Source organism: Gekko japonicus, unplaced genomic scaffold (assembly GCF_001447785.1).
Source record: "Gekko japonicus isolate JY-2015 unplaced genomic scaffold, Gekko_japonicus_V1.1 scaffold133, whole genome shotgun sequence".
NCBI classification, from domain to species: domain Eukaryota; kingdom Metazoa; phylum Chordata; class Lepidosauria; order Squamata; family Gekkonidae; genus Gekko; species Gekko japonicus.
Window position 1 is genome coordinate 1003150 of NW_015171506.1, and position 25678 is coordinate 1028827.

Consider the following 25678-nt stretch of genomic DNA (forward strand, 5'->3'; position numbering starts at 1 on the left):
GGCTGTTTTCCAAACAAAGCCTGGATAATTGTGACAAAGGCATTTGGGGGTCGATTTTGTTTGGGGAGGAGACTGGGCTGACAGATACCATAGGCACTAGACATATCTGATGGGATTGTGCTTGTTTCCATAACAGCTTATCTGGCAATGGTAATTGCGGCCTGTACCTTGAATTTTCACAGAGCCTTGGCCCTCTTTGTACTCACTGTCACGGGAATCTTTTTCATCTGCTGGGACTTTTTGATGGCCAGATACGAGGAGAGATTTACCGATTTTTTTTCCCCTTGTGGAAGGTTTCTAAAAGCACACTGGTTTTGGCTGAAATGGTACGTACAGTGATTTTCTTTCTTTGCAGAGTTAGGAAAAGCCTTATTCTATCATTTTATCTCTTTATTATCATAATGCTATTATTATTTTTTCTGAAACCATGATTTTAGCACAAAAGAAATAGGAATGGTTTTATGAATGCCAAGTACCTTGGGGTGTTGGAGCTTGACATATTTCAAAGTTTTCTTTCTTGTATGTGTGTTAAAGTGCCATCAACTCGCTTCTGATTTATGGCGGCCCTATGAAATAATGTAACTTTATTTCTTTAACTTTAACAGCTTTGCTCAGGTCTTGCAAACTGAAGACCGTGGCTTCCTTTATTGAATCAATCCATCTCATTCCTCTTTTCCTGCTGCCTTCAACTTTTCCTAGCATTATTGTCTTTTTCAGTGAATCTTGTCTTCTCATAATAAAAGTTTCTTTACCCGGGATAAAATGTGTAAGTGTTAAGTAGGAAAAGTAGATCCATACAGTTGGTACTATAACATCTGGCATATCTTATTTATATTAAGACAGGAAATATTACAGAGATTGAAAGACTTTTAACTAACATTAATTAATTCTGTGAGTCGAGTATTTTTCCTGGCATTTAAAAACATTCTTCTAGGGTAAATTTTATTTCTGCCAGGACCTCATACCATGCAATAGTCATATGATCTCAAGAACATAAAGAGACCTGGAACAGTGAAGGTTCATATCCAAGTGAATATGTGAGTGGTCTAACAGTAAAAACCTCATTCGGGCTGCAGTCACACACACTACTATATAATCCGCTTTCAATACACTTTCAGTACACTTTCCAACTGGAATTTGCCAGTTCACACAGTAAAAATCCAGTTGGAAAGTGGTCTGAAAGTGGATTATTTAGTGTGTGTGACCACAGCCTCAGTGTCTTTTGACCTGGAAGGAACTCCAAGATAAAAGAGCCTTACTCCCAAGTGTGAGAGCACAGTGTGCCCTGCAGCCAAAGGCTGATTGCCTTGGGAGGGCAGAGTGGGGGGAGGAGAGGGAGCTCAGTAGGGATGTGTTTCCATACAGCCCACTTTCTGAACCTGCTCTTTCCTCCAAGAGAACTGATCTCTGCAGCCTGGAGATCACTTGTAATTCAGGGGGATTTCCAAGTCCCTCCTGGACACTGGCATTCCTAACATTCCTGCGGCAGGAGAAGAAGGCAGATGCAAAACAGCCAGCAGTCATATATCAGCACTGGACATATGTTACAGTGACTCATACATTCAAAAACACACAAAGGGCATTCTCACAGTGCCACCCACAAGGCTTTTTTCAACATCTTTGTATATGTAGCTTAATGCTTAAACTGTTTAAATCATATTGACTTCAGTGGTGTGTAAGCAGCCTAAACTATGTACCATACTCAACTTACAAGTTATTGGTTCCTCAGTTTCCCAGACACCAGCATTAAGAATAAAACTTCCTGGAATCTGCTCCAACTTATGCTATCTGAGCAATGAATGAACAAGTGACCCTACTCAATTTAAATAAAAAGGTGGAATATAACTTTAGTAGGGCTGACAGTGTTTCTATACAAACCTGTCTTTGGCAACTTTGTGGCAAGCAGAAATTCAACGGCTGAAATTTTCCCATTTCCAGGGCTTGGTGAATTTCTGACTGTCATGAAATTGATACAGATAAAGGAACCATGCTAAGAAAATATGTGAATACTGATCTTAAGGATTTTTATACTGTAAGCTTCCTTAAACTGTATCTGGTCACTACTAAGTGGTAAGTAACAGAACCAGGGGTCATTTTGTAGAAAAAGAGGTGCAGGAGCTCATTAGGATAACTTATTAGCATAACTTATTTGCATATGCCACACCCCCTGACATCACCGGAAGTGTGTCAGAAGGCAACACCCACCACTCAGGCTCCACTGGACTGTTTTGGATTGCTAGCTATTGGGGGGGGGAAACGTGCAGACCTGCCCTCACAGAGGAGGGAGAGCTTGTACCCGGGGGGGGGCTCTGCAACTTACCCGGCTGCTTCTTGCTCCTTGTGCCCCAACTGAGGGCTGCTGGGAGCAGGGGGTGGGGCTTGTTGCATGTGCCCGCCCCCTGGGCTCCTTACTGCCGGAGCTCCGCTCCTGTGTGCTCCCGCAGAAAATGACCCCTGAACAGAACTATTCAACTTGTTATCCTGCAAGCCAAGCACAGCTCACTAACCCTCTACTGTGGCCTGTCAGATGATTGACAGCTGCCATTACTGCTGTTTCAGACAAGCAGCAGAAATTGAGGACACATTGCTCCTGGTAGGCATGAGAGGTGTGCTATATTTGCCTTGGAGGTAGATGGTTGTGCATGAGGGCAGTAACTGTCCACATTAGAAAGCTAAATGAGATAAGATCACAGTTATGGTTGCTTTTCTTATATCTTGCATTGCCTTCTGTGACATCCTTTCATTTAGGGTGGTGTGGACAGCTCTAGTCACTGCCCTTGTGTGCTGGCTAATCTTTGACACTGCCAAACAAGGAACCAATCAACTCATCTCCTTTGGTGGACTTGTAATGTATGTTTTCCTGATGCTGGTCTTCTCTAAATACCCAACTAAAGTGAGTGTTCGGGATTCCTCTCCATTTTTTTTCCTTTTGTCTTTTTGATCTTCATGTGTAATTGCTTTGTGCCAACTGTGTAAAAAAGTACTCTTTGGACTTCCCCCCTACTGTTTATGGTCCACATTTACTGCCAAAATGCATCTCCATCTATATTTTTACTAACAAATAATTAATGAAATGTGAACATTCAAGCTCAGTACATGCATTTGCCAAGAGGGATTGTAAAACATTTTTATTCATTTTTGGCTCAGCATCTCTCAGTCATATCTACTGGTACAGAACTAGACATCTGGCAGCAAGATGAGGATTCCTAGCCTCACGTTTGTGGCCAGCAGGAAAAATAGGACCAGGGTCATCTGCTGGGTAAAAACTACAGGTGGTAGATGTTTAACACTTCATTTACCATGGCAGCAATTCTGTCCCACTTCCTTTTGTTTACAGACATATTTCCTAGGCAAGTGGGAAATAGCATCCCCATCCAGCACTGGATAAATTCGGCCACATTGTGCCGAATATAGAGAATCTTGACTTCCTGTTTTTCGGAATATTCAAACACGCCAGTTCAACTCATGTCTTGTTCACTAGTCGCAAATGAAGAGATTATTTTTTAATGATTGGTTCAACTGTTTGACAATCTGTGCATGGTTGTTTCACTGTATTCTTTCCTAGCCATACAGGACAGCAGAACACACTTTTCATGCACACGTGTTTATTTATTTATTTATATTTATATCCCGCCTTTCCAGGTATCTGGCTCAAGGCAGCTAACAACATTAAAATAGCATAAACAACCAAGTTAAAACAATTAATAAATACCATACCAATTAAAGCAACACCAGTTGCAATTAACCCAAGAGAAATGGCGGTAATCCAAATCCCATCCAACGATAGGGGTAGTGTCCAGCGGAATCTCAAGCCCGAGGGTGTTTTAAAATTTCAGACCAGACGGTGTTCCAGGGCACACTCATCACTGGCAACCCCTAATCGAAAGCCTGGTGGAAGAGCTCCATTTTACAGGCCCTGTGTAACTGTAAAAGGTCCTGCAGGGCCCTGATGTTCTCTGGGAGCTCATTCCACCAGGTTGGGGCCGCCACTGAGAAAGCCCTGGTTCTGGTGACATTCTCACACAGCCCCAATTATTCTATTACTCCCCCCATCCTTGCTGGGTAATGGCTCCACTCAGGAGGCAGTTGTTTAAATAGACAATTAAATCAGTCACAAGTCATATCTATCAGTCATTAATCAATGCTGTGCTTTAATCCACTCCTACCCTTTGGTATTCATCTAAGCAGGGCTTGTCCTGACTAGGCAATTGCCACCAACTGAGCTCCTCCTTTCCTCCAGATTCAGCAGCCACTTGATGCCTGTTGGAGAAGTGACAGCCTGCTAAGAGTCCAATTACTGTAAATACGGCTGAAAGCATAGTTTAGTCCACTTGTACCCTAGGGGGAGCCGTGGAACATTCTCTAGTGTTTAGGGTTTGTTGAATGTTTTTCTCTTGCAGTTCAGCCTACCTCTTGTTGTTTTCGTTGTCTGCTATGTGTTAGTAGTGCTTGAGCTCTGAAGGCCTCTTTGTTGTATTAGTGGCCTCTAGTCAGTTATTGTCTTTTTTCGGAAAAAGCCTGTTGCAGTAAATTCATTGAAAGCAAACTCCAAAGTGTGGATTGGATTACTCCTGAACGCTGGCAACAATGCTACCTGTAGCTGTGCATCCAGCAGGGCAGGCAGAACCATGGAGGAGAGAGGGAGGGAGGGGCATGGCTGCAATGCATGCACCTGCCAGGCTGGGTAAGAGGAGGTTCTGCAACTGCCCTCACCCTTGTGCAGCAGGCAGCAACTCTCAGCCATGGAATATGGAACGGGTTAAGCAGCAGAGAGAGACAAGACTGCTCAGGGTGTTCCACAGTGGAGCAGATCTTTCTCCAGATCGCTTCTCCTGCATGATGTGGAGGAAAAAGATGGGGACACCACACACCCTCCTGTTGAGATGCTGCAACAGCCACAGGAGCAACTCTAGTGAAAAGTACTGGGTTTGATGCATGGAGAACTCGGACTAGGACATGCGTTCAGACACGTCTATTGTACTTCACAACAAGACTAAGAAAAACGGCCCTGCAAGGCCAACTATATAAACTCCACCCGGCACACCTCTGTCCCCATTGGAGGGTTTGAATTTCCCACCAAGGGTGCTATTGGTGGACTCTAAGTGGACTAGGATCCTAGGTCCCCTTTGTATTTGGGGACCAAGCTCCTGCTTAGCTGCGGACCCCTGGTGGCGGTCCACATACATAACACCCCTCCCCCCTTAGTTCCAATTCAACCTATGTTACATAGTCCTGCAGATAGGCAGGGGGTCTGCGCTCTCAGAGGGAATGCTTGGGCACTGGCACGGGGTTACTTATGGCCGCCTCTGGCTGGCTGACCATGTCTGGTTGTGGCGAGGGCAGCAGCAGCTCTTCGGGTTCTGGCGGTGTGGCCGGGGGCTCAACCGGTGGGGGCTCACCTGTGCGGTGGAGTTTGGGCTGAGCGCTGGCCTGCAGTGCATAGAGTCCCAGTCCCTCGAGCTGGGGTTGCTCTTCAGCCTCCGGGAGCTGTCACCGCCTAAGTTAGTCGATATGTTTTTTCAGAAGTTGAACGTCCTCTGTAGAGACCTCATATGATACCGGGCTGGTGACTCTGACTACCCAGCCGGCAATCCAGGAGGGTCCTCTCCCAAAGTTCTGCCCGGTTCATCATAGCTCACAGAACTGCCTTCTAAGACTGTCTCAAATCTCCTTCAGTCTAAGGAAATAAGCAATGTAGGCAAGAATTACTCAGGCATATGTATTCTGATAAACCAGTTCCATTGCAAAAACTTTCCAGAACAGTGGTTTGATTAACTTGATTTAAATTATTTATAGCTCACATTTCAGTTCAGAAAACTTCAGAGAAATCTAATATTGGCCCCGGTCACACGGGCCAGATAACGCAGGGAGGAGGTGCGGCTATTAGCGCCGTTGCAATTTGAGCCACTGCAACGCGATCAGACACGACAGTGGCAAACCGCATTGTTTTTGTCAGCGCATGGTTCTTGCAGCACTTCAACGGGGCAAAAGGAGTGCGCTGGGGCGATCAGACGGAGACAGTCCATCTGCAGCCCGTGGCAAACCATTTGCTAGTAGCTCGTGAGCAGTACTTTTTCACTCCAGATTTTTGGCGGTAAGCTACGGGCTGGGGATGGGTGGGCGATGCTTCCCAGATGTTTCCGTATGATCGTGCCCATTTAATCCGCCTGGCAGTCGTGCCTATCCCGAGGTAATTTCTCCATGTGACCGGGACCATTATTATCTATAAAAACAAGCAAAATTAAAATCAATGTACTAGTAAAAATAGTTGTTTTATTCTAAACAGGGCAAAACAAAAGGGGAGAGAAAAATGTTCTATTTCCTGCTCTATAAAAGGGACAAAAACAAAATACAGAACACAACTCTTTAGGTAGATCTGCCACCAGGTCTTTTTGAACAGTTCCCAACAGTCCAGGAGAAAAAAGACCCAAAGCTCCTGTCTGGCTATGGAACTTACAAAACACAAGACAAGTCTGCAGAATGTAGCTTCAGTTCAAAAGTCACAAATAAACGAAAGCTTTCTGGTAGTAGTAGTCAATGGTCTAAGACAAACAGGATTTAAGCTTTGAGATTAGGTAGCACAAATAACACACAAAGTATCAAAGTAAAATATATTTACTTTATTTAGGTGCAAGTTTCACAACACAAGATTGCGCAGGTTTAGAAAATAACAAAGCTTAGCTTTTCCAGCCTAACTACAACATGAGGCAGCAATTCAACATTACCTCTCCAGAAGTTGGTCAGCATACAAGATAGTCATTTCTTAGCCCATCCAGGCACAGACAAAATGGAGTACCATTACTGGGTTGCTCTGATACTGTTGACAAGCAAACATGTCTTTAGCACCAGGCTTAGCTGAATTGGGCTTATTCTTATAGGAATCTGGTCTCTCACCGGGTTAGGCCTTTACCCAATGAAGGGCCAGAAAAGTGATGTCAGCTTTTCAGGTTGCTATGCAAATGACATCCCAGAATAAGCTTATTACCCATAATATTCAAGATGTCCCATAATAGTCTTATCCCATTATAGTCAAGCAGGGAGGGGGAACCAAAACTCATTCTGCAGTATAACCTCCGTTCCTCCCACATGCAGGTGTTGCAGGGTTAATTGGTTGGAATATGCCTAATGGTCAGCACTAGGACCTTTCTTATCAGCCACAGCTGCAAGCAATTCCCCAAGGTCACTAAGTTTCTTCTCCGAGCTATCTCTATCTTTAGGGAAAAGATTCAGTCATTTGTCACTAAGGAAGGTTTTATTACCGACCCCATACAAGACCTGAATCAAAGGTTAAACAAGCATCTGAAATTAAGAAAGCATTTTCTTTACAGTACTGAACATCAACTTAAAAAGCAACAGCATAAAAACATATTGGTTGTGGTCAGACGAGCTATTTGATTTGATATTGCCACTGTTGCCTTGCAGATTTAAAATGCATGTGTCATGATTTGTGCAGGACTGGGAGCAAGGCCTAGTGCAGCCTGGGAGCAGGAGAGACCTGCATGGCAGTGGAAAGCAGACATAGCCTAAAATCCCCACAATCCTTAGCGATGGTTGTAGCCAATCAGTGTCCAGGGATTGGGTGAAGAGACTGTGAAAAACTGTGTGTGCTGTAAAAATTGTGTTCTTTCTCTTCTGCGGTCTTGTCTCTCACTAAGCACCTTGTCTTGTTTTCAATGCCCCATTACTGTGTTAATAAACCATTTGTTTAATGTTCTCTGCCTGGTCATCATGCCTATATTTTCTCGGCTTAAAATGGGCATTTTGGTTGGGCTTGGGAGGGTACTCTGGGCCTTCCCAAGGGACCCTAAGTCCAGAGTGGTGGCAGACGAAGGTGGTGACCCCCCTGGGGGTCATGACATGGTGGCTTTTAGCAGTGGGATGTGCCAGATGTTGACCTGGAGAGGCAGAGCATAATTGGTTTATTTAAAAGAAGAATTCTTTTTCCTTCTTCCCTTTGTCTGCCTGCAGGAAGCCACATTTTTTTTAAGGTGCTGGTAAGACCAAGAGGTCTTATAACAGTGTTGTAAAGGGGTTTTATTTATTTCTAGCTGTCAGGTCAACTGGACAGAGAGGCTAGAGTTAGGCAGTGTACCTTCCTCCATTCCGGGAGACAGAAGCCAGAGGACACACTGGTGCCTAGAAGCAGGACCAGAGCAGGGGCTGCTGATCAGATGTCTCAGGTGAAAGCAGACGGAGAGATGGCAACCCCAAGTGCAGAGGTCTTGCGTCTCCAGCTGCAAATTAAGCAGATGGAACTTGAGAAAGAAGAGAACGCAGCCCAGAGAGAGCTGGAAAGGGAGAGGGAGAGGGAGAGGGAGGGAGAGAGGGAGAGGGAGGGAGAGAGGGAGAGGGAGGGGAGCTGGAGAGAATGAGGATGGTGCAGGAGCTTAAAATGGCAAAGTTGAGAAGAGACCCACCTTCACTTCCTCCAGATGCTGATGTACAAGGGCATAGAAGGAAATATCCTCTGTATCAGGAAGCAGGACAGTGGGCTGAGCAACTGGCTGAAGCCTACGGAGGGCAGAGGTACAGCACCCCTCATGACTGGGGTAAGAGGGAGTCTCCTAAGTCCCTACCTCGGTCTGGTAAGCTGTCAGAGGTGAAAGAAGAGCCGCCACAACAGCAGCTGAATGTTCCCTCAAATGCCAGAGTGAAGTCACCACGTGAGGAGAGGAGAGTGCCCCGGTGTTTTGCCTGTAACTAATTAGGTCACATCTGGAAGCAGTGCCATAAGGGCAGAACCAGCATGCACGGCATGATGCGAGAAACCAACCAAGCCATTCCTCCTGTATTCGATCCGGAGTATATTCCCCAGTGCCACCTGAAGAAGGTCCGGGTGGATGGCCAAGAAGTAGCAGCCTGACGAGATACTGGTTCCCTCTCAACTACAGTACATCGCTCTCTAATCAGTCCCAAGTACCTCCTCCCAGGAGAAGAGAGGCGAGTAAGGCATCTGCATGAAGCAAAAGGGATCGTGCACCCTGTGGCCCAGTTACCAATCATCTACGAAGGCTGGAGTGGATCGTGAAAGGTAGCTGTGCACAATTATACCCCAGTAGCCATGTTTGTGGGGGAAGATTTGGTGGAGCATATGACCACGGAACCCAGAGTCCATGAAACTGAGCTGGCAGAAAAGGAGGCCAAGCCAGAGGAAGATGTCTACCTGCAGTTCTTAAACATCTCTGTCCCATTTCCCAGTTGTCAGCCATGCGTTCTCACCCCTCTCCAAATCAGATTTATTTGATTCCTGGAAAAGTCCAGTCTTTAAGATAGAGCTAGTTTCACCCCACATTTCTGGATAACTGAACCTTCCTGTTGCAAACTCAAGCCATATGGGAAGTCTGAACCTTCCCTTCCATTTTCACACCCTTTTTTTTGAAGCAGTTAGCAGTGTGTGCATAAGTGCATCTCCGATTGCAGAGCTGTCAAAGAGAGCAGTGCCTCAATTAGGCACTTTTGTGCATGCATGAGCAACAGATAATTCTGCTTTGTGCTTTGAATGCACACTTATGTGCATGCGCAAACTACCAGTTTTTTAAAAGGTTGCCTGACCACCCACTCCATGGCTGCTGTGAGACATTAATCTGGACAGGCAACCACAGGGTAAGCATGTGGTGAAACAGGTTATGGGTGGATGTTTGATCAAAATTCTCCGGCACAATAAAACCCAGATCAAATTGGAGGCATGGTCAGAATTTGGAATGTACACTGTCTGACCACTACCATTATGTAGTTAAAAGGTCAGACAAACAAGAAGGACTTTCCCTGGCACATAAAGAGAAAGCACCAGGCAAGTGTCTCTTGGTGGGAAGCTCCAGTTACAATCTGCCTCATCTCTGAAGATGGGGAAAATTTATGCAGTAATCTGATGAGCAGATTCATATGGGGGGGACACAAAGTTTTAACCAATAATCCCACAGAGTATTCCTAACAGCAGTGGAAGTGAAAATCAATGTGCCAGTACTCTAGGGGCTTTTTCTTATGTCTTCATTGGCCATACTTGACCAATTCTATTAAATTGACCTAATACTATTGCCTAGGAAACTGATTAAATTAAAGCAAGAAAAATTATATGGCTCACATGCCCTACCACAAATTTGTTAGTCTTTTAAGGTGCTACTGGATGCTTACTCTTTCTACTATTTTAGAAACCAAAACATTCAAAAACCAGTGGGGGGACATTTTAACCTTCCAGGGAATTCAGTTGCTGACCTAAGAGTAGCAGTTCCCTTACAAATGAATTTCAAAGGGAGATTAGAAAGAGAGATTGCTGAATTGCAACTGATCATGAATCTCAAGACAATGCAAACTCCTTGACTGAACTGAGACCTTTTCTCATTACCAATGCCTGCTATTGTCTTTTGGCATCTGAAATCACTTCACTCTCCAAGATATAAGGATAGATGGACTCACATTTCAGCTGTATCTGAAGAAGTGAGCTGTGGTTCATGAAAGCTCATGCCCTGCCACAAATTCTGTTAGTTGTTAAGGTGATGCTGTACTCTTGCTCCCTTTCACTAATAAGGAATGCACGCTGTCAGGTTTCTTCCCACCCCCAATCTGTTAAAAATGGAAAGGGGGAATCTCTCCGAGTACCATGGGACTCCCCCATCCCCGGCATGCTTTCTCTGCCTCCCTCCTCCTCCCCCTCCTCCCCTCTCTCTGAAGAAAAAGTGTGCTTATACCTGGAATAAAACATTGCTGGTCTTCTTAAAAGTCCCACGACTGAGATGCCATTCCCCCCCCTCTGGCTCTTTCCCCCCCCCTCCCTCCTCAGAGGAGAAGAAGGGGGGAAGCAGCCCTCAGCCAATCAAGGGAAGGCTTTCTTTCTCTCCTCTGAAGAAGAAAATAGGAGAGACTGACCAGAAGGAGTTGCGATGTAAGGAACAGGAAGCAGCACACAGCTAGTTGCTCTTGGGCTGGATTGGGGCCTTGCAGGGGCCAGATCTGGCTCGCAGGCTGTATGTTTGACACCCCTGATCTAAATCAATCAATTGCGATTATACCCAATGTAGCAACATTCATATTGTTTCTATATCTAATAGTTTTAATCATGTCTTTCTTTCTTTCTAATGCATGGCCAGGTTGTATGGAGGCCAGTCATCTGGGGAACAGGCCTGCAATTTGTTCTTGGAGTACTTACCTTGAGGACAAAGTTTGGATTTGATGCTTTTAATTGGCTTGGTGGCCAAGTGCAGGTAAGTAATGGTGCGGGTTTAAAAAAAAAAGTGTTTATTATACCAGCAACGAATGCTCATCTGCAGCAGTGGGTGCTACTTAGAAAGTGGGAAGGAAACCCATATTGGTGGCTGTGTGAGTGTAAGGGGGGAGGGATATCCCAAGATGGAATTACCAGGCAAAGTGCCAGCATCTGGGCCTGTAGCCACGGTGGGGCATCTCAGGGCCACACCTCCTTAATTAATTGCCACACCCCACAGGGACTGGACTGGCATTTTCCAAGAAGCTACTGAAATTATAAACAGGCCAGTCCCTTCAACAAAGAATTAATGGACATAAGTCTGATATTGGGAACCACAACATTCAAAAGCCAGTGGGGGAACATTTTAACCTTCCAGGACATTCAGTTGCTGACCTAAAAGTAGCAGTTCTCTTGCAGAGGAATTTCAAAGGGAGGTTAGAAAGAGAGACTGCTGAATTGCAACTGATAATGAAGCTCAAGACAATGCATCCACCTGGATTGAATCGAGACCTGGGTTTCCTGTCTCATTACCAATGCTGATTTCTCCACGCCTATACCTCTCTGCATATCTCATCTAAATCCAATCACGCTTGCTGTTGTCATTCACCTGCTATTGTCATTTGCATGCTAATGTCATTAGGCATCTGAAATCACTCCACTTTCCAATAAATAGGACAGATGGACTCCCATTCTAGCTGTATCTGAAGAAGTGAGCAGTGACTCACGAAAGCTCATACCCTGCCACATATTTTGTTAGTCTTTAAAGTGCTACTGGACTCTTGCTCTTTTCTACTGCTACAGACAGACTAAGACAGATACCCATCTTAAAAGAATACAAAATACAGCATTTTGATCAAAGTAAAAATATTTTGGTTCCCCTAAATCTAAAAATCTAATAGAAAAAAGGTAAGTAAATACATTTTAAGTTACCAGAATACACTTTCCCTTTCACCTTGGCTGAAAAGGTAGCCCAGTCTCTATTTTCTATTAAGTAACCCTCCATGGCATTCTCACCAAATTGTTTCCTTTCCTTCTCCTTTCTAAATAAAAAGATTCCATCCCCATTTTTTCTGTATGTTGGATTTCTCCAGCCACAGCTCGTGTATTTTGTGCCCCTTCCGGAGGATGTGACACTTTGCCTTGACTCTCAGGAAGATCTTTTCAACTTATCCAAGCCAGTTAATAACATAGCAAAGCAGATCCTGTCCTAAATTGCATTTCCAGCTGAACCCAGATTTGTGGGACCTAGTTTCACAGCAGCTGCAAATTATATATTTTCTCCCCAGAAAATATATAATGGTGGGCTTCACTAGATCAACAATGCCTTTCCCAATAACTGACATCACTTTTGCTATATGTTTTTTCTGAAGCTGTAGCAGTAGTTCTGATATTGCAAAAGTCAGAAGAATAGAGGCTCTTAAGGTTTTTAAATGAGTAAAACGAAGATTACTTCACAGTCACGTATACCAGCCTTTGCACCTGACACAGTGCTTTCTACTGTGAATCTTGGCTAGGGAATGAGGAAGCAGTCTGGACACCACTATGATGAAAGACAGTAAATCAATCAGGTGAAGTCACTTTTATTTCCTTTGTGGGATACCAAAGAGAGGGAAATGTCTTCCCTCTACTCCCATCCCATTTTTAACTCTCTGAGGTGTTTTTCTTCATAATCCCTTTAACCTTGGTCACTAGCCATACGCAAATATAGTACTGCAGGCAGGGTCAGCCCAAGGTTTATTTGCGCACTAGGTAAGGCTAGCTTGTGGCACCCCCCCCCTCACAAGCAGCCTTAAATGAAATGGCACTACTCCCACGTAAGAGGCCACACAGGCCTGACACCCGAGCCTGACATCCCTGTGCAAGGGACGGGCTCTCGCGGCAGACTCCCCCGGGCTTCAGCCCACCCAAAGCATGCACCACAATGCCCAGGGCCATGGGGGAAGCAGGGGGCCGGGACATGGTTGAGGGGCCAGGGGGGTCGCTTCCAGGGGGTTGCAGGGGGTTGCACCTTGGAGCACAGAATTCACCCAGCCTGCAGTGGCTGTCGGAGAGGGGAGTTCGCCCGTGTGCCGTTGGTGCCCCAGCTGGCAGTCCGCGCCAGCAAGCTCCCGTGGGACTGGCCGCCAATGGGCCAGGGGGAGTCACAATGCCAGCGTGGGTCAAGGAGGCACAGTAAGAAGCCACGGCTCCTGCCTGCCTGCCTGCCTGGGGGCCCTGGGACAGCCCCCCCCGGCAGAAAGTCAGGGGGAAGCAATCCCTTCTGGAAGCCACACCCCTGGCGTTTGGGGATGGAAGGACAGCCCCGCACTCTCGCTGCTGCTGCTGGTGCCCCTTGCATTGATCCCGGCCGGGTGGCATCACCACAGCTGTGGAACAAGTTGCCGCACTGGGGGCTACTCATAAGCATGGAGCCGTCTCCTCTGCTGTCCCGTGCCACTTCACAGCTCTGCGCTCCCTTCAAGATGGAGCCGCTCCTGCCCGCCGCCTCTGAGAGGCCAGCGGGGTGCTTCTGGGATGGTCAACTGGCAGTCTGCAAGCAGCATTCAACTCCTGCCCCACTTTCCTATGCCTGACCCCTCTCTCAGGCAGGTTAGAAATGGTGCACTCATACACGTCTTGTGAGCTGCACTTCCTGGTACAAAAAGAAAGGACGACCCATGGGTCTCTGTGGCACACATGAAGCTGCCTTATAATGAATCAGACAATTGATCCATCAGTATTATCTACTTAGACTGGCAGTGGCTCTCCAGAGTCTTTCACACAACCTAATACCTGATCCTTTAACTGGAGATGCTGGGGATTGAGCTATAGCCCCTCCCCTTCAAAGGTATTACAAAGGGCTTTGGCACACCCTCTGTTTTTAAATAATCAGTTAATCAAATATTAAATAAATTAATTAAATATTAATCACTTAATCAAATATTTTGTGTAATCTACTGATTTCCCTGCCTGTACCTAATCCTACTAATTGTTCTCAGTGGACCAGCTTTTGAGGCATACCTTTGAAGTACATCCAGTGACTTCAAGTAAACTAGGTGTGATAAAAACATCTAGCATGCCAGTGTCTGGGAAGGCTTTACTGTCAGTACAATTTTAACAATTCTACTCTTTCTTTTTCTTTTAAGACTTTCTTGGAATACACAGATGCTGGTGCTATGTTCGTGTTTGGTGAAAAATATACTGATCACTTCTTTGCCTTCAAGGTAAATGACCACTTTATCTCTGTTCTGTAGTCAATTGTACAAAGACAGGCAAGGTGATGTGGCTGCCATCATGATATAATGATGGCCACTAACTAAGATAGCTTTAAAAGACAAAATCATGAGAGGGCAGAACTGTCAGCTGGTGTAGCATAGTGGCCAAGAGAATGAGGGCTTTACCACTTGGGTTTTTTCCCCTGTCGGTTCTGGAACTATACTGCTTCCTTTTATCCCAAGTTCCACATGCATTTTTGTGCCTTTGTTTTTGTTTTGTTCCTCTCCCCTTCCAGTTTTTCCCCAGTTCTTTTGAGACCGCTTTTACCCTGATCTTTTTCTGGAAGCCAATTTTGAGTCAGCTTTTTCCTCTTACATAATGTTTCTGTTGGTTTTCTTTGTCCTGGCCACTCCTACCCACCTCCAGCACACTTTTTGCTAATTGGACTGTCATCGTCATCAGACCATTCCCTCTCCTTCCCCCTAAATATGAGAGATTTCATTTTTGATTATTTTTAAAGGCCCTAAAATATTGATATATTGATATAGTGCTGCCATGATAGTTTAAGCAGGTTCTCTCGATTCCTAGATTTTTAAACAAAATAAGGCTCTAGCCCGTTTTATTCCAAAAAGAAAAGTACAATACAATGTTAAATCACTCAACCTCAACAGAAACTATAGTCATTACAATGTTATAAATTCAAAGTTTGCAGATATAATAATTACATAATTAAAGCTCAGTCTTGACTATTTACTCATTTCCATTAACTGTAAAAATGAGGCACAATTGTACAAGTTTAATACCATATATAATTCCTGCCTCCAAGATTAAAAAGACTTCCAGCTATCAGAAAAATATGCTTTTTAGTACAACTGTATCTCAGCTGAACAAGTTCTGCCAGTTTTGATGGTTTTGCAATGCCCCATACTTTTTTGAATCCAAGATTTGAATGTGAGATGTTTACTAGTTTATAGTATTTTTTTTCCTTATATCTCTGCAAGGGGAAGTGCTAGAGACTTACTGTGTAAAAAAGAAGAAGAAGAAGAAAGAAAGAAAGCTGGGAATTCAGAGAACCTGCTTAACCTATCATTACAACAGTATATTGATATAAACAAGCACAAAGATAAAAAGGAGGGGTGTGCTGTGATGCCACAATGATAATAGCAATGCCAATTGAAAATCCTTATTATTTAAGGCATGTGCAGTAGAAAATAAACTGACTCCATCAGGGTGAAAACATGTATGGGCAGAAGAACCCTGATCAAACCAATTCCAGTGCTTGTGAATCAACTGACAAGAAAATCAGGAGTTAAGTGCAGCATGCAGAAAAGCCCTGAGCTATAAACTGGGAAGTTGTCGATTCAACAGCAACAATAGATGGGATGCTAGATTGGGTGGATCCTTTATTAAACAGGGCTCTTTTTCAAAAGGTGCATTCTAGCTATAACTTCAAACTGTATGTGCTGTCAGGACGCAACTGTCTTATGGTGACTCCAGCAAGCGACTTTCAAGGCAAATGAGAAGCAGAGGTGGTTTGCCATTGCCTTCTTCGGCAGAGTCATCTTTGGTTGTCCCCATCCAAGCACCAACCCAGCTTAGCTTCCAAGATCTGATGAGATCAAGCTATACCATGCCACCTTCCCCCAAAATAACTATATAGATGTATATAATTCTGTGTGTGTGAATATATACAACTGAAATATTCTAAGGTGTTTTCAGTGCTGGCCAAACTAAAAGTTAAGAGTTTTACGCATTGCACCAGGTGCCTCAACCTGACTGTGAATCAGTCAGTCATATGTCTGCTGCAAGTTGTCTTCTGGGAACTAATTTCCCAAGCACTTGGGGCCCTTAGTTCAACTGGAACTGTGGCATGCAGACAGGAGAGGCTTCAGTCTCCCACTTCCCTTCACAAAGACACACTGGTTTCCCAACAGATGGTTATTGGGGACTGTTGGGAGCTGTGTGTCTACATGTGCACTGGGACAAACAGCATCTTGCCGGCCATTTCAGGCTGGGAAAAGAGCATGGGGGAGGCTGAAGCTCCTTCTCCCCGTAGGTCATGGTCCCAGTCTGAATCAGGGACCCACATGCTTGAGAAAGGAGTTCTCAGCTGATGTGTGACTGATTGACTCAAAGTCATGTTGTACACATTAGATTCCATGTCAAAAATGAAGTCAAATGAGGAGGAAGTTCTTGTATTTTATTGTAATGAAATACGGAAAACAGTTAGGCCAAAGGACCCATCAAAATTGACTGCTTTCTTCTCAACATATTCAGGAAAAATGCCTCAATTAATAGGAAAACAATTAGACCAAATAGTTAACCAAAAATTGACAACTTTCTTCTTTTTCTTCTTCATCTTCTTCTTGAGCATATTCTGAACATATTCAGGAAATACATGATATTTTATACATGGACTGACATCATCAAGAAAACAATATTCAAACAGCATAATTGGTTACAAAAGACAGTGGTAATTTGAGTAATAATCCTCTGATTGTCCAGATGTAAAGAAACATATATCTATGTCAAACTGTTTCCTTAACCTAACCTAAATTATAATGGACAAGGATTCTTCATATCAGACTAAAATCTTATCTGACCCAGACATTGAAAGGTTTGCCCTAAGAACTACAGAATCATGAACCTTGTACCTATTATGTTGTCTGCTAACAATATCAGACCTACAAGAGGAAAGCCTTCTATATAACAGGCCTTTCTAACATCCTAATAAAATATTACTTAAAGAACAAATCTATAAAAACCAGAGAAATATGAACATGAACAATCAAGAAGGAAAAAACCTATATATGAAAATCTTTATATTCCCATTCATACTACAGTCAGGTTGGGGAGATTAGGCAGCATGCTCTTATTGTTTGTTCTCACTGTATGCATAAACTGTTCAATAATCAACAAAAAAAACTAGGTTCCCTACCTTCTGTCCAGCAGCTGAAACATCTTTCCGTCTAGCTCATACCCCATAGTACATAATTTATTTTTCTGGTTAAAGGTTGAATCTAAAGTACCACAAGTGGAGCTGTGCTTTCAGAATGGAACTTTCCCACAGCAGTTTCCTGTGCCCCCTCCCAACAGTGCTCACAGGGGTCAGGGAGCCCTTAGGAACAGTATTAATACAATGTGGGAGAAGGAACAGGCCAAAATTCCACCCACTCCCTTGGATGCAAAATGTGCTTTCAATCCACCCCAACATATCTTCCCTCTGAAACAGGGCTTTCTGTTGTCTCTGCCATAGGATTTGGTGCTTGTATCTGACAGCATTATGGTAGGTGAGCAGACATGGTTTCTTCTGTCACAACATGCTAGGACATCTGCTTCTCTTGAATGCAGAAGTTAAAGGCACTGATGCCTCTCCCACTTCCTCATGGTGTAATCACAAATGTTGCCAAGCACAATGGAAATGCTGCAACCATGCGGGTGGGGTGTTTGTTTGGATATTTCCGATGTGAGCTGTCTCTCCTTCCCAACTAGACAATAAGAGGTTGGGAAAACCCCATGCAATTGACTCTGCCTGTGTTGGCATGTCATTCACTCATACACATGCATACACATATGAGTGGCATGGGAATGCACCTCAGTGAAGTTTGTGGGAAGAAGTGCCATTAATAATGACTAAGGATATCATTTAATTGCCCCCCCCCAGTCAGAATAACGAGACAGACAACAGTTTGGAAGTAAACAAGGGCCACTTTATTCACTATTTAACATAACATTGCGGCAAGGGACCAACTAAGCAAGCACGGAATAGGCAAGGCAGGTGTCACTCCCCTGACCAACCTCCTTGCCCTTCTCACGGGCGGGTCACCTAGCTCCGGTCTTGAGCCAGCGATCTGGCTCACGACCAGCATCCCAGAAAAACTGGTTGCCATCTAGGAGCGCCTACCCCTGAAGCCTTACAACTTGCAGAGAGGAGCCTTACCCTAAGAGGTTCCCAGAGGTGATCACCATTCCCCACCCTGGACCCTAAAATCCGAAGGCAGTTCCTGATGACCCCGTTCCCTAACGGGAAAATGCCGTAAGGTGCTCACCAGTTCCGATTTCTTGCTCACGCAAACCAGCTAAGTGACCAACCAATTTATATGTCGACCACCCAGGGGTAATTTTGTAGAAAAAGAGGTGCAAGAGCTCATTAGCATAACTTATTAGCATAATTTATTTGTATATGCCACATCCCCTGACATCACCGGACGTGTGTCAGAAGGCAACACCCACCACTCAGGCTCCACTGGACTGTTTTGGATTGCTAGCTATTGGGGGGGGGGAATGTGCAGATCTGTCCTCACAGAGGAGGGAGAACTTGTAACTGAAGGCGGGCAGGAGGGGGCCTCTGCAACTTACCTGGCTGCTTCTTGCTCCTCATGGCCCGACTGAGGGCTGCTGGAAGCTGGGGGTGGGGCTTGTTGCATGTGCCCGCCCCCTGGGCTTCTTACTGCTGGAGCTCCGCTCCTGTGCGCTCCTGCAGGAGATGACCCCTGCGACCACCACAACCAGCTATTCAATCCACTGCTGTCAGTGCAAGGTAGGCAAAAACACCTCCACCCTTTCAGCCAATCCTGGTTAGAGGTGAAAAATTCCTACCTGGCCTCAATAGGCGGCCAGCAACAGCCTACACTAAGAACAGAGCAGGAGGGTGGGCAAGCACGAGTTCCAACTTTCTGGGCAGGAGCGGAGCCCGGCAGTTTAACAGGGCCGGCTCCACCCCCCGCCCATGTCACGACGTGCTGCATCGTAGTGACTGTTGCTGCCCCAGTCTCCTCCGGGGTGGCAAAACAGCCCCCGGCATCCAGCAGCATCGCTGGGAGGCCAGGAGCTCCATTGCCCCCCCAGTTGAAATAACGAGACAGACAACAGTTTGGAAGTAAACAAGGGCCACTTTATTAACTATTTAACATAACATTGCGGCAAGGGACCAACTAAGTGAGCACAGAAAAGGCAAGGCAGGTGTCACTCCCCTGACCAACCTCCTTGCCCTTTTCACGGGCAGGTCACCCAGCTCCGGTCTTGAGCCAGCGATCTGGCTCGCGACCAGCAGCCCAGCAAAACTGGTTGCCACCTAGGAGCGCCTACCCCTGAAGCCTTACAAATTGCAGAGAGGAGCCTTACCCTAAGAGGTTCCCAGAGGTGATCACTATTCCCCACCCTGGACCCTAAAATCCGAAGGCAGTTCCTGATGACCCCCTGTTCCCTAACGGGAAAATGCCGTAAGGTGCTCACCGGTTCTGGTTTCTTGCCCACATAAACCTGCCACTGCCAAGGCCAAGCCTCTGCTTTGACCTTTGCTCCCCACTAATAGCCCAAGGCTGACCTAATATAAAATAACCTAAACTAACTCATTGCCCTAGTGTGATAGATGCACCCCATCAGCCCTGTACAGATCCTGGAACTCGACCCATACATTGGGGTGCGACAATAATTGCCCTAAACCACCCTCCATGACCTTCCTCATCTGGCGGTTGGCTTTACGCCTAGTGGGGGTTTCCCAAATTGCACCATACCTGGTGGGGCAGAATAGCCGACCCGACTATCTGCACTCTGGGCCACCTTGCTCTTATCATCACAAGGTCAGCCTCCGCTTGTAACACCAGGGCGTTGCCCTTCATGGCGAGGCAGAATAGCCAACCAGACTATCTGCACTCCAGGCCACCTTGCTCTTATCATCGCAAGGTCCGCCTCCACTTGCAACACCAGGGTGCAGCACCTGAAAGAAGAACCCCATTAATAACTTAAACATAACATTAGACTTCGCAATCCTGCACGTATCCCTTGTAGCATCTTGTAGCCTTCACCCTCAGCCCACATGGCTAAATACTGGCATAAGGCCTGCATGGCCCTGACGGCCTCAGCCTGCCAATCTGCCACACCTCTACCGGCATCTGAACCAGAGTGTGAAGGCTCCGACCAGGGCCATGACCCTAGGAGACTTGGACGTCAATGAATTAATCATGTACTGTGGACAGATTGTTGCACCAGAAGTGGACTGTATGGTTGGCAAGCTCAGAAGACCAACTCCACACTGACATGACAATTGGAAAAAATTTCAGGAAGGTGAGGTCTTTGACCCACCCTGCCAGAAACCATTCCCCAGGCCAGTCCTCAGCACACGGAAATAGACTCCAAAGCCGGAGGAGCCTGCCACATCAGATGTAAGATGCAGCTTGGCTTTGACCAGGAGGTCCTCCCTCCAAAGACACCCCATTGTATGAATCCAAAAATTCTTTCCATACAAGGAAGTCATCTCTTATACCCCTGGTGACCCTAGTCCTATGGTGCGGTAGGTCTTATAACAGACAGTGTTGCATATGGAAACAAAATGTTTCAGATGGTTCAAATGTGCAAAAGTTTGCTGACATGAAAGTTGTTTGGGATAGACAGATGGGGTTTTTTGTCCTCATATATATATATATATATAAAACACCCTGAGAGCTGCAGCTCTGATGCAGCTCGGAGAACCGGCCATGGTGCAGCCATGTAAATCAGGCCGTAGACGTGGCCCTGGAAGGAGACCAGCAAGGGGTGCCCTACAGTCACAAGATGCAGGTGCGGCCCCGAAAATCAAGCCGCTGGATCCTCGCCGCTCCAGTCCCCTTCCCCAGACTTCGCTGCCTCACCGCCACTCGGTTTTGTTTTCGGGGTTTTTTTATAATTAGATCAGCCGTGCCTCGCTATCGCCTGAAAGGTAGGCAAGACCTTGGAAAGCTCCCTGATGTGCTCAGAGCTGCTACAGCTACCGAGCACGAGTTCCAACTGTCTGGGCGAGAGCAGAGCCCGACAGTTTAACAGGGCCGACTCTGCCCCCCCCACCCATGTCACGACGCATTGCGTCGTGGTGACTGTTCTGCCCCAGTCTCCTCCGGGGTGGCAAAACAGCCCCCAGCGTTCAGTGGAGTCGCCGGGAACTCTATTAAATGCAATGGCTATGTAACGGGGCTAATAAAGCATGGACCTATTGTCTGTTGGGGAAAAGCCCTTATTTCCAGCTTCATTAAAGGAGACTTCATTTCTCTGCAAATGTTCTTAACAAATCTGTAGAGACATTGCAAGGATCATTGAATACTTCATCAGGAGCAGATCTGTTTCAGCAGATCTGCCATAAAAAGGGCAACTGTGTTTCAAACTATTTCAGTCATAATCACAAGTTTGGACAGGAGGAACCGCATAAAAACAAACAAGAATCCTCATTGTCCCTTCTAAAAGCGTGGGATATGAGGTTATTATTATTATGAGCCACCCATCTGCAAAATTCTGGTCTGTAACCACAGGTCATCAGTGGGAAAGAACATGCGGTTTCTTGGGAGCTGATAAGAATGCATTCAGCCTGCTCTCTGTGCTTTATGAGATAATGGACAAAGATTTCTCCCTCCATTTCTCACAGCATGCTCTCTGGAAAGTCTGTAAGCACTGATCATAAAGCATATTCATCAAGCAGCTTTTATACTGAAGCAAATTCCAGGTTTCCCTCCAGCAACCTGTGGGTATTTACAAGTGGTGCCAGCATAGTTTCTGTAGAACATTTTATTGGATAATAGCATAGCTGCCATAGGTTTAGTTTGTATAAAAATTGTGACTGAGCTCCTTAACTCTTCATGTCCCCACCAAGGACGCAGACTCAGAAAGCATGGGTTTTAGCCATAGAAAAAAAAGTACATTTAGATTTTTCTCTCTTACCTTGTCTGAACTTTTAATACAGGTACTGGTGATTCATGGTTACTGCAGATTTTCAGCGAAAATTAAGCTTGTGGAAATCACTGCTCTCATAAAGCTTTTCCCTGTATGGGATGTATAAATGTCCTATCTCAGTCAGAAGAATTGGAATGTGGTGGAAAGTATGAGCATGTGTGACATTTTACCAGAATACATCGAGGCTAGGAGCCATTGTTATTCCTTTTGAAATCTGGCCTCACTGAAGCAATAAATCTGTGTTTGGATGGTATTCCTTTAGACTGGTTGTGAGAATTCCATACAAAAAAATAATTCCTTCACACAGCAACCTGGGATGTCAGGGTACAAGTTTTTAGCCTAGCCGTCTTCCTGATACATGGATTTTCTATGGATAGAGATGTTCTTTCTTTCATGAGGAAGTGTTCCATTATATGAAACCCCATCCGAATTCTAAAATGGTACAATTCAGACACAGGCTTATTGCATCAGGTGTTAGCATCTGAGAGAATGGTTCAGGCTGAAGGTATTTTCATCAACATTGGCTTTGGGACCAACTTTTCTCTGGGAATTAATTTATTGAAAACACTACAGGACAGTTGGTGTTTTCCACCTTCTTTCTTCTTTTCACTATTTATTTATGAAGGAACCCTCTTTCTGTTCTGCTGTATTTGAAAAGTTCTCATTTAACCAAAGCTAAAATCTTGCCTTAGCTTACATTTGCCCCACAATTCCTGCTGTATAGAAGGTATTGAATTTTGTGCTCTCCAAAGATGTGCCAAACATCCCAAATTATGATATGCAATGTTGGGGGGAGCACACCTTCAATGGTCATAAACATGTCATTTCACTTTCTTTTAAAACCAAACTGCTCTTTACTATGTTTCCACCTACAAGCCGCCCTGTGGGGCTTAACTTTTGCCTCAGTGGCTGTTGGTAGGTGTAACGAAATGGCAGTTAGCTGTGTTTGTAAGATGGCTGCCGTCTGTGTGGTTTTTTTGTTTAAAATGTTCCCCCATAAGGTTTAATTGAGCTGTAGTTCCAGAAGGGGGCCTGCAGGGGTATCACTCACTGGGTTGGATGGGGCTTCCTCGTCTGCTGGCCTACAGTTCCCAGCTGCCAAGGCCAAAAAGTGCGGGGAAAGAGAGACTGTCTCAAGGGGCAGGGCAGCATCAATACAGACTCCAGCCCATCCAGGGAGGAGGCAGTCTTCGTCCTACAGGAGGTTAGGAAACGCTCCTGCTGCCTGTGCTGACAAGGCTGTCCATGCCACAAGCCACAGACGTGGGGGAACCCTGGGAGGCAGCAGAAATTCAGCCACTCCCCAGTTGGATGGACTGGGGAATGAATGGAAGTTTCCCTGCTCTCTTGGGCTTGGCCTGAAGCAGAGCCAGAGGAACCAGCCATTTTCTCCTGGGGAACCATTGTTGTTAATCTCCAGGTGAGGGGTGATCACTCAGAATTACAACTGATCTCCAGGAGGGAGGGCAGAAGTCAGCTGCAGTCAGAAGGGCAAATAATGGTAGGTTGATGGTTAGCTGGGAAGTGGATGGGGTTGCCAACTCCAGGCTGGGAAATTCCTGGGGATTTAAGGGTTGGGGCCTGGAGAGGGTGGGGTTTGAGGAGGTCGCCACAGCAAATTGATGCTGAGTGCCCAAGGCCTTGGCACTCTCCCAGAGCCACTTTCTAGAGCTCATTGTATTTATTTTCACAACAGGCCTTGTTCCTAGTAAATAAATAAATAAAACATATCGAAAGGCATTTTATTTGAAGAACATTCTGTGCTCCTTCTTGCTCTTGCACAGTCCTTGAATTCTTTGCTTTTTTTCAATAAACAAAGGCATTCTTGAGGAAGATGGCTGTTCCTGAATCACAAAGGAACTGAACATTATTAATGTGTTTTATTAATAGGAAAGATTCTTGTATGGGAAGCTTCTATGCAAGTATCCTTGATTTATAATTGTCAGTGCAATACAGACCTTATAGTATAAGCCATCATTGTATTATTATTATTTTTGCAATTGTATTGCAAATCAGGCCAGCAGTTCCCAAATTGTATGCCATGGGAGAAGATTAAGAGTACCTTAAACACAAGTTGCTGTGTTGGATGCAGCCAGTACTCTTTGGCTGCATTCAGGTGTCAGTTTTAGTCCTAGTGCACATGAACCTGGATTAACACTTGGATTAAATTCTGATTTAAAATCCAGGAGGTGGGGGTGCATTCCAGTTAATTTATGAACCTGTATTCCCATGTCACAATTAACTAGAGTTGATTTCTGAAGGGAATTCCTCATGTGAGAAGTGAGGGGTGAAGAGGGAGACAGGCATATGATGGCAGCAAACCCAGGTTTGGTCTTCGTAATATCAATTTAAAGTGATGTCTGAATGCAGCCTTGCATTCTCCGGTGGTCCAGGAGTGGGGCAGTCCTTGTCTCCTTACTCCTGGGACAGCACCTCCCCCTTTTGTAGGCAGGGCCGGCAAACTTTGATCCCAGAGGGGAGGGGCTTATCCTCTGATCCCCAGTCTTACCGGCCCTGCCTTCTGAGCAGGATGTGCTGGCTGTGCTCTGAAGAGCACGAAGATCCCAGAAGACACCGGAAGGTCAGAAGAAGAAGCGGAGACCTAAAGGGCAATGGTAGAAGGTACTTACCTTCCAGCCCTAAAACATATTCGAGAGCTGCAGGCCTCGAATTACAATGGATCCGGCACCGGCAGTCCTGGGAGGCCCCCAGGCGGTCGCGGCGCCGAAAGGAACGCCTCGAACCCCGCTGGGAAGGCGGCGGTAAACTGCTCTCCCCCCCCATCCAGCCGTGGCGGCGTACAGCGGTTTTGGGAACAGACGCTCAGTGAAGAGCCTGGGGAGAGCAGAGGCAAGAGAGGCGGCCGAGGGTGGTGCAGAATCTCTGTCACCTTCCCTTTCGGCATTGGAATGGAGCCCCCTCCTTGTTCCAGATCGTGGCGAGGAGGGACGTGTCTCCTGCACAGTCTACCCGGTCGGCTGAACCACGGTAGGACTGTATCCATTGAGAACTGGCAAGGTGTGGAAGGGGAGAGAGAAAGAGGATTACCCCCCTCCAGTTTTCTTTTCCCCGCCCTTTACTCCTTTCCTCTGGATCTGGATGGGAGGTTCTTTAAAAGGATAAAATGCTTCTGGTCCATGGGTCAGGTCTCTAGCAGGGACATTTTACAGTCCTTATTGCTGGCCTTTGGGAAAGGGAGCAACAATAGACAGCCTACTTCTTCCCCACCGGATTCAGCTGATGTGGGTGGGGTAGGGCTCCATTTTGGGGCTCTGTTAGGAGAGTGATGGTGGCTACTTTCACTTTCAGGTTAAAAAAAAAGCTCTCCTGGCTTAGAGAGGAAATGAGAACGAATTCACTGGTCTAGGGCAACAGGCAGCTTTTTCATAGGCTACTGTCCTCTCTGCTAAAAGAGATAGGAGTCTTAGTACAGAGGACAGCCCTCCTCCTAGAAATACAGGCCTCCCAAGCATAGTGCCAGAAAAAAGGTGAACTATTAGAGCAGGAGAAAGAAAAGGGTGCCTGTCATTCAATCTAGACTCTTCCTCCTAATCTCTATAATAGAATATGGGCTAAGGTCATGAG

At 45.7% G+C, this 25678-nt stretch overlaps 1 protein-coding gene across 1 annotated transcript in view; it reads left to right on the forward strand.

Annotated features, from left to right (window-relative positions):
- SLC28A3 (solute carrier family 28 (concentrative nucleoside transporter), member 3) overlaps positions 1 to 25678 on the forward strand; it is an 84547-nt gene that overhangs the window by 25012 nt on the left and 33857 nt on the right. Inside the window, exons 4-7 of the mRNA XM_015419267.1 lie at positions 137 to 326; positions 2749 to 2893; positions 11085 to 11198; positions 14326 to 14403. Coding sequence (XP_015274753.1) covers positions 137 to 326; positions 2749 to 2893; positions 11085 to 11198; positions 14326 to 14403 — 527 coding nt within the window. The remainder of the gene's footprint in view (positions 1 to 136; positions 327 to 2748; positions 2894 to 11084; positions 11199 to 14325; positions 14404 to 25678) is intronic.